Consider the following 13381-nt stretch of genomic DNA (forward strand, 5'->3'; position numbering starts at 1 on the left):
AGCTTCAGACTTACTGTACCTGAACAATTGGCGAGTTTTATCGATACTCTGCCTATTTACATGATTGCTTTGATAGTAGCTCGCCTCGGGTCAGACGCTTTTAACACCAAAGGCATTGCTACTTATCTTTGACAAATTAAAGTCACGATAAGAGCTTCAAAACCCACTCCAATGAAAATTTGAATTTAAAAACCCCTCTACTTCCCCTAGTGGAATGATGAAGAACTACAGGTCAGAAAACATGAACCAAGTTCAATACTAGATTTATAAGAAAAGTTTAGTTCAAACTAATGAGATAGAGGTCTCAGAAATGTTTTACATTAATATATTAAAAAGGGTTATATAGAGTGATGATATATTGCTCTAGACGCCTTTTATTCCCGTTAAATCGTTTTTACTCAATGACATCTTTCCTTTGATTGTTTCAGTTTAAACTTTTACATCCAAAGAAAAATGGTTGGAATGTTGTTTACAAATGATTTGAAAACAAAGATTACAAATGAACAAATAGATTCAGCCTTGAAACAGTTTTTCTATTCAAAATGTAAAATCATTTTAAATAATCAGAAAATTACATAATAGTGTTTGCTCTTTGTAAACAAAATTTCCTTCAGTCAGATTTAAATTATATGAATTTAGATTTATTATATTTCTTTTTTATTAAATAACATATTGTTCTCTTTTTCATTGTAAACAACAAAATAATGATTGGTTACAGTAATCGCATGTCCTGCTTTGCGTAAACTCTTCTTTTCTTTATTTTCATTCAGTGTAATTATTTCCCATCAGTTAACTTGAATATTCAGTTAAAAAATCTCCAAAAATACAAAAGTAATCCATAGCTGCTGCTGTAGTAGTAGAGAGTAAAACAACTAAATCATTCCACCTTAAATGTGAGTGTAGAGTAAAATGTAGGAAATGTGTTCTTAAGTGAATTTGAAGTTTTTATTAAGTTTGGAGGTTTGGAAAAAAACTAAATGGACTTGGTTGTTTCTATAACAACAAAAATGAATTGAGGTGACAGAAAACAGTAACAAAACTATATGTATAGTGTTGTTTTTTTCCACAGGATTGTCATCTTTAAGAAAGTTTTCACAAGGTCCCAGAAACTCAGACGCTCCAACACATGTCCTCGTTTCACGCGTGTCTGAGAGGATAAACTGAAAAAAAAAAGAAAAAAACTCACCTTGAGAGCAAGAAACAGAGAAAATGAAGCAGAATGAGGACAGAGTATGCTGAGACACCTCAAACAAACAAAGCTGTGCAGGGACTGATTCCTATTCAGTCCACCTCCTTCTCTTTACTCAGCAAACACAACATAATGAAACACCAAGAGGTTATGTTTCTGCATGTCTGTCTTTCAGCACCACCAAGGCTGTTTTAATATTCATGCAGCACACAAACACATGTTTGACATCACTAAATTAACTGTAGTTAAGTCTAAACAAATGCGGCAAAGATCATTTTAAACATGTGCATGGGCTTTGCTTCGAGTCCATCTATCCTTCTGCTAATGATTCAGCTGGAGTCACACGGGTTTCTGCTTCCCAAAAGAGATTTACCGGAGAAGAATGGAGGCTCCAGGAGCTGCAGCCAGAGACTCAGCCCCTCCCACATCCCAAACTAACACACCATAGACTTGTCGAAGCAGACCCACATGCATGGATTTTTTTTTTTGCACTTTTAAGAAGTTTGCTCCTCCATTAAAGGAATTTTCTACTCTTTATTTGCCCTGAATTCTTGCAGTATTGTACTCCAGCTCACTCAGCTCACTCAGCTCACCAAATCCAGCTCCATGGTGCTTCTGCTCTCCGTCTGTGTTATAGACAAGATATGATGAGCAGCAACAATGCCACAGCACACCGAGCACGTGCAGTAATATTAACACATCTCACCATAGAGGATGGGTTTGTAACTAAATAGGTTAGAGCAAAAAAATCCCCTTTCATTTGGATTTTAATGGACAAAATCCATTAGGTAAACCAGTTTCACCTTTATTTTAAAAAAAAAGAAGCTGAGGTTATAGTTTGTTCCGAGAATAATTGTATTGTGTTGTGTTTCAAGTCTCTGACACGTTTTCCACAAACATTAAAACCATACAAAACCCTCAAACCCATGGAAAAGTATACTGTAATTAAAGCTGTGAGCGCCGTTGTGTGGCCTGGAGCCACTACCCTCCCCCGCTCTCGCCGCCACCCTTTGACCCGCCCTCACTGGCTGAGCAGCTGCTCCACGCCCCTCACTCACCCCTTATGCCCTTCCTACCGTGGGTCAGAGCTGCCTGTGACAAATTCATTAAAAAAAAAAAACACTAAAATAAAAAACACTTTTTTTTCAAATGGCAACTTTTCTGATGGTTTGATCTCAATAGTAACCATTACATATTTGGGTCGCCTTGAGGTGACCACCTGGTCTAGGGAAGGGTCTTAGGGAAAATTGGGAAAGTAGTTTTTGGGATTTCCTTGGCAACGGAGGATTGTTGTTTTGCTTGAGCCAACACAATATTCTGGTTAAAAAAATGTGCGAGCAACAATAAAATACCATGTTTGGGAGATCGCCGCTCTAACAACAAACAAAACCAAGAAGCTTCCCGATCATGCTCAATTAGGAGGTGATGGATCAAAATCCTAAAGAAGAGTTTAACTGTGGAGAACCCAAGAACAATTTTCTTCAGGGCTTTTAAAGTTAATTAAAAAAAAAAAAAAAAGCTTTTTGTTTGTTCATTTGGGAAAGCAGAAATTAACAGCAGCCAAATATATATAAAATAAAGAATTAGAAAAAAAATTACATTTAAAAAAGAAAGAAAAAATTAAACAAAAGGTCAAAGGTCAACAAAAATTCGGTTTTGGTTGTAGGCTTAAGCTGGTGTTGTCAGTGTTAAATTTTGTGAAGATCCCTTAAACAAAAGTTGTGAAAATCACCAAATTTCACACTTTGCCACAAAACTGCCGCCAACCCATCGGTCTTGTGGCCATCCCATAATAACATCATTTCCTTTGGATATTCCCTGACACGTGTGTTTTGGTTTCGTAACTGGATTTTGACATTTTTCTTTTGAGCCCCATTGATCTTGGTCTCTCTTATATTTTGGATGGTTTCTCCCGCTGTGTTTGTCATTGGGGGGCGGGGTTGTTCATTACATCACAAATTCATTTTTATCGGCTACTTGGTGTGTTATCTGATAAATGACAGGGGAAAAATTTGGCTCTAACTTTCGCAGTAAAACAGAAGAATTGCAAAAAAAAATAAAAATAAATCTGGTCCTTGAAGTCTAGGACTTATGACAGAGAATTAGGACCACCCAAAAAAAAACAAATGGAAAATTACGAGTTTTAAGTCATAAATTTACGGGGAAAAAACTCGTAGATTTACAAGTGAATCGTAAACTGGCCCTAAAACTGCGTTGTTAGGAACGCTTTCTTTAGGAGATATTACTTTACTATATTACTTTACTTATTACTTACTTAAAGGGACAAGCAACCAGATAAGGAACTCAAAAGGGAAAAAAGAATTCAGAATTTAGCTTGAATTTGAAGTCCAGTTTCTATTGAGAAACTGCTGTTTTTTCAAACACAAAGCTGTAAACTGTCACATGGAAAAGCTGCAACAAAAAAAAGCATCCAGATTTTAGTAAAATCGAAAAAAAAAAAAAACACGCCAGGCAGAGGATGATGAACCAAAACACATAGTGCATTCTTTAGATTTTTCCTGTTTAAATAAAAACCTTTCTAGGGAAGGCAGAGGCAAGAGGGATGCAGAGGTGAAGTAGTTAGTGAAGGATCACGTCCTTCACTAAAATCCCTGCAGTCTATTTACAGGAGTTCCTTTCATCCCTCTCTTTTCTGCTCGATTGGTTTGTGCAAACCTTTGCAACGACACACTGAAACTCAGGAGCATGGCTTGAATTAAACTTTAAAAAAAAAAAAGTTTTTCTTTTTTTGGTAAAAAAAAAAAGTCAAACTAATTGGATCATTTAGTTTCTGCATTCCTGAAGGTTTTGTTGTGTAGGATTAAGATGATAAAAAGATGTTTCCGGTCATTTACAGTTGGATGATTTGAATTTTTTCAAGAAAAAAAGTTTGATAATTGCACATCTGATAAGGAAATGTTACAAATAAAAACATTAACTTCTAAAAGAAACAGTAAAAATGTGTGTGAAACATAATACTGTGGTCAGAAAAAGTCAGATGAAAGGAAAGATGGATGATTAGAGAACATGACAAGATAAGAGAGGGGCCACAGAAGGGCAATAAAATGTTTGAAATGACCACCACTACTGTTGCTATGGAAACATAAAATGTACTCAAACAGTTGTGTGCTTTCCTCCTGACTACATTCAGGAGGTTTTTATTCCCAATCCATTCATCCTGGCCTTGCTGTTAGTGTGAACTCATCACATATTATCACATATTATCAGTGTGAGCACAGATGTGTAAAAGCGCCCCCCTCCCACCCCTCCCACACATACCTCGTCTAAATTGAGCGTGTAGGGTGCAGGATCCCAGGCCACCAGAGTTATGTTCTTGTAGATGGAACTAGTCTTAAACTCATGCTTGGGATTCGCCAAAATCTGCAGAGAAAGGACGGTTTTATTTTTAGATTCACAAGAAAATGTACAAAAACACACCAAGCATGCTTCAAATTGCAGCCTGTTCAACTTTAAAGGCAAGTGATGGCAAAGATATAAAGGGAAAAAACACAGTGTGTGCCCAAAAAAATGATCAAATAACCTTACAGAAGGGGGTAACGTTACACTTTGATGTATTTTTTTTGAAATCTCAAATTAAACTTTGAAAACGCAATTAGAGTGAAGGTGGGGATCCCACATGGTGGACTGAATGTTAAGATGGAAGATCTTCTTATGATGTTCTGTAGTACAAAGTTTAGCCTTTGTTCACAGATACTAATATAAAACTATCAGACGGTCATGAATACTTTAAAGACGCACTCTGATGAAACTGTTGTTTTTGGTCTAGTTAACATGTTTTTGTGACATTTTTCCTGATGATGGAGGACACATATAAAGAAAATGAAGCTCCAAATTGCATTTCACTGACGAGGGGAATTCAGGCCACACAGCCGTTGTAGGTACCATAACCGTTCGGCCTGGAACTACCGTTCGGGGACCTTCGAGTAGTGCTGACGTCACTTTCTGTGATTGGCTGTCTGTTGGTCCGATGACGTGTCAGATAGTGATTGGGCTGGACAAATTACGATACTACCATAGAAGAAACAAACAGATCTCCGACATAGAGCAAGATTGTCTTCTAAACATGCTTTTATTATTGTTATGATTATATTGAATGCATGTTTGCTTATAGTTTTTTTAATCCGTGCGCCCAGGGCTTTTTTATTGGCAGAACGGACCCGGAAGAACAACATTTAGCCGTGCTGACAACATTTTCAGCCACGGCTGAACTTAAACTGGAATAAAAAGCGGATTGTGGCAAAATCTCTTTATAAAAAAAAATCACAAAGACTATTGTCAGACACAAATTATGAGGGAAAATAACTTTAGGTTACAAAAGGGAACGTGAAATGAAATTGTGTAGAGCCCGAGCAGATCTCGACGCTACGTAGTTTGTCCAAGTGGGGTTGCCGTAGAATGACGTTACCTTTAGTTGAAAAGACCCCGAACAGTAGTTCCAGGCCGAACGGTTATGGTACCTACACCGTTTGTTTACCTGGGAATTGATGATGCGAATGGTGGTTTTGGTCCCCACGTCTTGCTCGTATCCCTCAGTGGGCGCTGCGTTGAAGCGTAGAACGGCATCGTGGCTGTCTGAAAAACCATTCAAGAATCAAATCAATGATCAGCCGCAGGATTGAATGAACCAACGCTAACATGAAATTAAGGAATTTAGAACACAAACACACACACACTTTTATTTCTAAAGTAGTTCAGTAAAATGTTGAAAAACTTTCTGCAACCTTTAATCAAATGTTTCCCCATTACAGTGAAAAAACACAAAATATCACCAAACCTTTTGTCTAGTTTCTAGTTTAAATATCTTTTCACACCAATATCTTCTCTTAGGCTAAACTAACTCACTAGTAACTTTTCAGAAAGACGTAGCGTCTTTTAAAAATCTTGTAAAGTCATTTGATCAGGAAAACATTATTTTAAGCGATATCTCTAAAGAAACTAGTTTGTTTGACTCAGGATTTAATTATAGTGTTTACAACCTTATCATAAAATGTCTTATTTTAATTGGTTTAAAAATAAGGATAGCTGGACTGTTTTAGCACTTAAAATAGGAATTCTTTTTTTTTTTTTTTTGGGGGGGGGGGGGGGGGGGGTATTAGCACTCATAAGTCATAAAACGTTTTCTATAACACACTTAGTTTAGGACATAACATTTCTACTCGTAACATAATACCTAAATATGCGTGTCTACTGCTGATAATCAAATTTAATTTTGTCCTAAAACGTGGGACATCTCAATCTATTATAAGACAAATTCGTCTCTTTCCATTGGCAGTTTTTTTTACTTTTACCTTCAAAGGAAAATGATAAAAGCTGACAATATTTTAATATGTCCTATAACTTCAAATGAAAACTGAAAAACGCTTCAGGCTTCGTACAAAATACTATCACCAAATATGAGTTAAATCTTAACAACAGCTGCTTCCTGTAGATATTATTCCTGCACACATGAGCTGCATGACTTCTTGTTCCATCGATCCTTTTTCACTATAATTCTTTTCTGCCGGTGTGCCGATCGATCTATCAGTGTCCATCATCGTGTTGCTGCTCTACCAATGGCACAAGATCAGGATGTGATGCACTTCCATCACTAACTCCCCTCCGTCCTCCTCTTTGAAAATGTACCCACACCTGTTCAGAAAGGTTTTTTCAAGCCCAGATGTTCACAAAGCTTGGAGAAAACAGAAACATGTTTTTATGTAGAAAGTATTGTGTTGTTACAGCTCATAACAGTGTTTGGCATTTAAAAACACCTACAAAGCAAATCGGTGGTGGAATGGCTAAATGTGTAAACTCCAGATTTTGCCTTCTGGCTTCTCCACCTCTGGGTTCTTCAAAAAGAGGGTTAACAGCTGGAGGTAGAAATAAAGAAAAACTGCAAAAATAAGATTTTTAGCACTGATCTTCAGAGTCTTCAGATGTAGTGGCTTAACCCTTAATCTAAGACTCAATCCACAGCACAGTAATTGGGCCGTGCCAAACTCCATCTGGCCCTAAAAAAAAACGTTCATTAGCTGTCATTGCTCTGGCGTTGTCCCCGGCAACTGGCCTTGATCCGCCTGCAGAGATGTGGCACCGGACTCAAAAACAGGATAGTGGTGCTGTGAACGCACATGTTACATGATGTTTATCTCGTCTGGGCGCTGATGGTATAAGGCAGAGGGGTCAAACTCCAGGCCTTGAGGGCCGGCCTCCTTCTAGTTTTCCAGGAATCCTGCCTTATCTGCTGCTAATTACCTGGATCAGGTGAGTTCAGCCAATAAGGAGCTTCAATGGCAGGTTGGTTGGACAACATGTAGGACACCAGCCCTCGAGGCCTTGAATCTGACACCCCCAGAATAAAGTCAGTGTGGTGAAAGTAGCTCTTGCAGTGGGCGTAGGAGCCCTAAGGGCCCACTTTTGTACAAGACATCCGTTGCAACTTGTGCTCACAGCACTGCTGTTCTACGGTCAAGTCCAGGTGTCAGTGCCGTGCCACATCTCTGCAAAGCGGACCAGGGGACAGCACCAGAGCGATCACAGCAACTAAAGGAGACGTAAACTGTGGGCAGATGGACTCTGGAACAGCTGTGAGTAAGCTCCAAAGAGAAAAATGGGGGCACCTCTACGCCTATACATGGAGAGAAGCAGGAGTTCAGCTTATAAAAATGAACTGCTGCAGAAGTTGGTGTGGCCTGATGGTGTACACTTAAAGCACTTAAGAGTTTGTTGATTTGGTAGGGTTTGCTTGTTGCCAATTTACATTTTTAAGTTAATTTCAATAAAATTACTTGTCAAATTACTACACGCATATGTATCACTGTACTGTTAAAATAAGAAAAATTATAAATAATCCGCTTCACATAACAGGTTTTACAGTTTATTAAAAACCCTTGGTACCACCTTAATCCTTGGCTGTCAGTTTTTTTCTACTTTCCAATTTGCTTGATTATTTTAGAAAAAATCTTTTTTGTGGTAATCCATCAGTTTTCAATAACCTGAAAGCTGTCAAAAAATTCAATTCTAAGTGGTAATTAGTCGTTTTTTACTGCAAAAATCACAAAAACTGGGACCAAACAGGTTTTATGTTTTATAAAAAAAAGATCAAATATGTAGAGACAACATAACTACAACCATACATTTGTATGAATCCTCAAAGCAAAGAGAAGTTCAAAATTATGTGAAAATTCTCTAAGAACCCAGGCGAGGCTCCACTTAACCATTGAAACCTTGAAGTTAAATTTCAATGAAAACATTGCTAATGGAGGGGTCGGTTTCATTTCTGTGTCATTGTAAAACGTTGATGTGATTGGTACTTGTTTTTGCTTTAGCTCAGACTGACATTTTTACAATTTAGTTTCAAATTGTTCTAAGAACACAGCTAACACCTGTTTTTTTCTGAGATCAAAACCTTTCAAATGATATTTATTTAGGATGTTGTAAAATAAAAAAAAAAATTAACAAATTAACAAAATTAAAAAATTAACAAAAACAAATTGATTCCACATCAAAACCTAAAGACTCAGTCAGGAGCCAACGGGATGTTGTTCCCCCCAGTGGCCACATGGTGGCAGTCTATCACCAATGCACTGTTAGGCACTGAACTGTGTGATCTGTGATTTCAAAACTCTCCGACTTTTGATTTGATTTGATTGAATGCAGGTTTAATACAGCTATTTTTTTCAAGGACAGCATACTAAGATGAATGACATCTTATGATAAATAATGTGATAGTAAGGCTCACAAATGGATGTATTTTGTACTTTCTTAATCTTTCTTTTCATTATTCGCTGGCTTCAAGCTATTTTCTTGCTATTGTTGAGGAGAAGCAGAACAATGATGAAACACTGAGTCAATATCCTGCTCCTGTTCTACTAAGGATGGTCATGAATAACAACTTCACCCTCAGATTGACTAAACAGGCATTTCACAATGTCGACTGGGAAGAAAAGGACACTGGTTTTAATTTAAAAAAATAGCAGAAAAAAACATTTGCATGACAAAACCAAAATAAACCTAAATGATGAGGATCCAAAAATTTAAAAGTCACAATTTAAATTTTTGGCAACTGAAGCTTCTATATAGAAATAGCTTCAATCAGGTGTCCACTGATTAACTCATGAAATGAGCAAACTTGTTTTCACAGACGAGACACAACGTGAAACTTCAAAGCTGTTGGAAGTGTGTCATCCGTCTGCTTCAAACATGCTACTGTTCGGTCATTCCAGGAACTGTATTCAGGTGCCAAACTTAAGGGAAATGTCATCCAAAATGATTTTCCATTGTTCACAACCCTCTAGTGAACTCCTGTGACCACGTCACGCATCACAGCTCAGAAGAATATGAGAGAGCTATATGGGATATAAAGAAGCCTGGCTGAATACCAGAGGGAGTGCTGTTTTTTCCTTCTGAGCCATCTGTCACCACATTCACACTTTCCTTACTTCTCAGGGGGCTGCTGAAGCTCTCTAAACACACACGTTCAAAATTTAAAGCCATACTGCTCACAGACACAACTCTTCAGGTTGATCTAAATAGGCAAAGTGGCATTAAGGCGCTTGCCCACAATTGTTATGGTAATTGGGAATCAAACCCTTGTTTTCCACTACCAGTCCTGCACTTTATGAACTAAGCTCTCACACACATGCAGTATATTATTATATATATATCTAGATATATATTTCTATATATATATATATATATATTTCTATATCTATCTATCTATCTATCTATCTATCTATCTATCTATATATATATATATATATATATATATATATATCCCATATATATATTTATATATATCCCATCCATCTATCCATCCATCCATCTATCTATCTATCTATCTATGGGATGGGATGCGATGGGAACATCAGGAAGAAGGAACATGAGAAACTGGAGAAATACCAGGGACTCAGAGAAGAACTGGAGAAAGCATGGAAAGTGAAGATGACAGTGGTGCTTGTGGTAATTGGAGCACTCGGGGCAGTAACCCCCAAGCTGGAGGAGTGGCTACAACAGATACCTGGAAAGACCTCAGACCTCTCAGTCCAGAAAAGCGCAGTGCTACAGCTAAGATACTGCGCAGGACACTTGATGTTGAACCTGATGTTGATACACTCGTTCAAAATGGGTGAGCAAAATATACATTTCTGCCTCTAGTTGCTTTGCCCCGCACTTGTAATTCCTGGCCAACGACTGAATAGATCTTTAGTCACATGGTTTTGTTTACAAGCTTTGGTCCGGAACAGAAATCTCAGTGTGAAGTCAGTCTGAATACAGTCAAACTGCAAGGTTCAGGACTCGATCCAGACCAAATGAAGCGAACTGGATGGATAGATTTTTCCAGTTTTAATAAACCCTAACATTCACTGAAGTGTAGCAACACAATTCCACCAAATGAACACCAAAAGATCAGATGAACCAGGCAAGTGTGCTAGCATACAACTGAACACCGGCCTCCTAAAGATTTTAATGCCATTTAAAAAACATTAACATTTAACTTGGTTTTCATTCTAATGGCACAGGCCAAGAGCACACAAATAAACAGCTCCAGAACTCGACAAATCGGCTCTTCAGTTTAAATAAAATACGTTTGGGTAGTTTGCTTCTTTTTCCAGGCACACGTAAGGGTTAAAATTGATCCAATCCAGGCCGGCAAGTGCAACAGTTTTGCGGAGTGAAGGTGGTAAACATCCAGAGGTTTCCCTGCCCAAAAATATTCTCCGTTTCTCCCAGGGGGAGATTAACAACCTCAGTTGTTATCAACCGCTGCCGCCCCCTCTGTTACTCCTATTCTCTGTTGCAGCTGTTCACTTTACCCGCCTCTTTATTCATTCATTCATTCATTGTGAACTGAGCGGATATCAACACCACAGGAAAGACTTCACTGGGGTTTAAATGACTGACAGAGGCGCTCATCAAAGTCATGATGTCTGTTTCCAAAGCTAATGTGTTCGCAGCTATTGTAGCCATACAGTGGTCCTCCCCCATATGGCACCTTTCGGGGTTTTGCCGTTTCGCTGATTTTTTTCAGTGCAATTTTGCATGCATTTTTGTTTTCACAGCACTCTGTATTCTGTATCCTGATTGGCTGTAGACCTAGTCAATCAATCTTCTCCAATGCCGTATCTCCTTTACAGAATGGGTTCAGTTTCATTTCTGTTTTCATTCTCTGATCATTTTTCTCGGAACAACTCATTTTTCTACGAAGGTTTGAACTTTGAGGGTTTAAGCAAGAGAAGAAAAGTGTGAAAATGTCCATTTCTGTACAATGAAAGTGTGTGGTGATGAGTTTTACAGCCTTAAAACATGTACAATCCGACTCCGAATCATGGGTTATTTTTAGCACGTACAAAATTCTCAAAGCAAAACTTCATCTGTGTATATTTCTGGCAAAAAGTAAATTCTTGATGATGAGTAAAAACATTGTAAAAAAGATGGCATCATCTACTCACATATTTGTTATTTTATAATGCAAATATTACGTTATATACTATATCTGAAATGGGTTTGATCTATTTGTGTTTCGTCTTTTTTTATTGCCATATTTTGTTTATTGTTTGTCATAAATCAATTATTCAGCTATGGGGGGAAATCCTACATAGGACAATTGCAATATTTATCTTTGTATGTGATAATCAGCTGATATTTTTCATACTGACCTTTGAAAAATTTAAAGGCAAAAGGCTGAAAAAAACCCACTTTGCTTTAAGAGAAAATGCCACAAACAGCTGACATCTGACAAGCTCGTGCTTGCCTCCTGCATGAAGGCCTGCAGCAGAAAATTTTTTAAACAAAAGACTGAGTTCGTTCAATATGCAATAAGAAATGTTGTACTTGCCTGTGTGGAGAGTAAGGAGCCAGCCCGTGCATCTTTTTAATGGCTTCATAAAGGGCATTGTTGGACAGAAGTACGGTACGGCAGTACATCATATTGCGTGTAACTTACATTATCCTTACAAATACTTCACGATAAAAGGATCACATTCACAATAATCCTACGTTCCCTTTAAAGCCATGCCACACAGTCACTATGTCCGAATAGGAAATTTCAGTCTTTCGTGATAAATATGTGATATACGTAATTCATAAGTGTTTCTTGCGTTCGTCATTCGTGCACAAACGTCCGTCGAGGGCTTAAGTTAGGGGTGATAGAAAAAAATCGTTTCTGCAATATATGGCGATAACTCATTTGGCGATACTCGTATCAATTCAAAATGCTGTCAGGGCGACATTTATTTAATTATTTCTGAGCGTCCTTCAGCGTCTGACTCTTGTTGTCGTTGTTATGAGACATGAACTACTTAGTTTTTGCTTGGGATGGATACCAAACAGAAACTCTATACCAAGTTGCTGCCAGCAACATATAAAAATGCGGACTCCAGTATTTTTTAGAGGGCTCAGATAAGAATGAAGCACAGCAGCTGCACAGCGGCCAATGCTATCGGCAAAGCGGGCAAAAGTTCTGCAGAACCTTCCAGCAAAAGATTCTAGTTTAGCGACCTGATCAATCAGACTGATGTGTACAAAGCTCGGAAGAAAAGCCAACATCAAGGCGATGACCTTTACCGGTTGACTTAAGAAAGCGTGGCTGCAGCGGTGCAGTGCAGACTGATATGTAAACAAAGCATCTTTGCCACATTAAAGCAACTTTCCTTCATTCTGTCATGCTGCTGCATCATCATCACACTTTATTGTTTGTGTGATTGTTTTAGAATTAGTGTTTTTTGTTTCCTCCTTTATCTTTGAAGTACCATTCAGGCTCCTGTTTCACGCTCCATTTGAAAGTACTGGAGAAGCTACAGTTAGCAATATTGGAAATAAACAGCACTTTATTCCCTCAATCATACTTCAGAAGCGTATTGGTTGGGGCACATTCATTTTTTTCTTATACTAAAATATATATTTTTATATATTGTTGTGGAAATCAGACAATGTTGACTGTTCCCTTTCTATATTTTAAGTTACCAAAATAAAAGCACTACAAATTTGTTTGGGTAAAAGCAACTTATGTATGAGATACAGTTGCAGTGCTTAACATTGTGATCATTGAATTAATAGAATTTGACAATTTTATTACAATGGAAGATGTATTGAAATTCAGGTAGAGTTTTTTTTTTAAGTCATATTTAAAAAAAAAAAAAGAAAGAAAGAAAGAAAGAAAATGTGTTCCGGTAAAATATCGAGACACATATC

General features: G+C 37.7%; 1 protein-coding gene across 3 annotated transcripts in view; it reads right to left on the reverse strand.

Moving 5' to 3' along the window:
- Positions 1 to 13381, reverse strand: part of st6gal2 (ST6 beta-galactoside alpha-2,6-sialyltransferase 2) — a 60466-nt gene that overhangs the window by 24540 nt on the left and 22545 nt on the right. For all 3 annotated transcript variants that reach the window (XM_011489202.3, XM_020712813.2, NM_001104772.1), the window contains 2 exon segments: positions 5685 to 5782; positions 4469 to 4570 (listed from right to left, as the gene is read on the reverse strand). In XM_011489202.3, the coding sequence (XP_011487504.1) occupies positions 4469 to 4570; positions 5685 to 5782 (200 nt within the window).

This window comes from Oryzias latipes, chromosome 21 (genome assembly GCF_002234675.1).
Source record: "Oryzias latipes chromosome 21, ASM223467v1".
Taxonomy (NCBI): Eukaryota; Metazoa; Chordata; class Actinopteri; order Beloniformes; family Adrianichthyidae; genus Oryzias; species Oryzias latipes.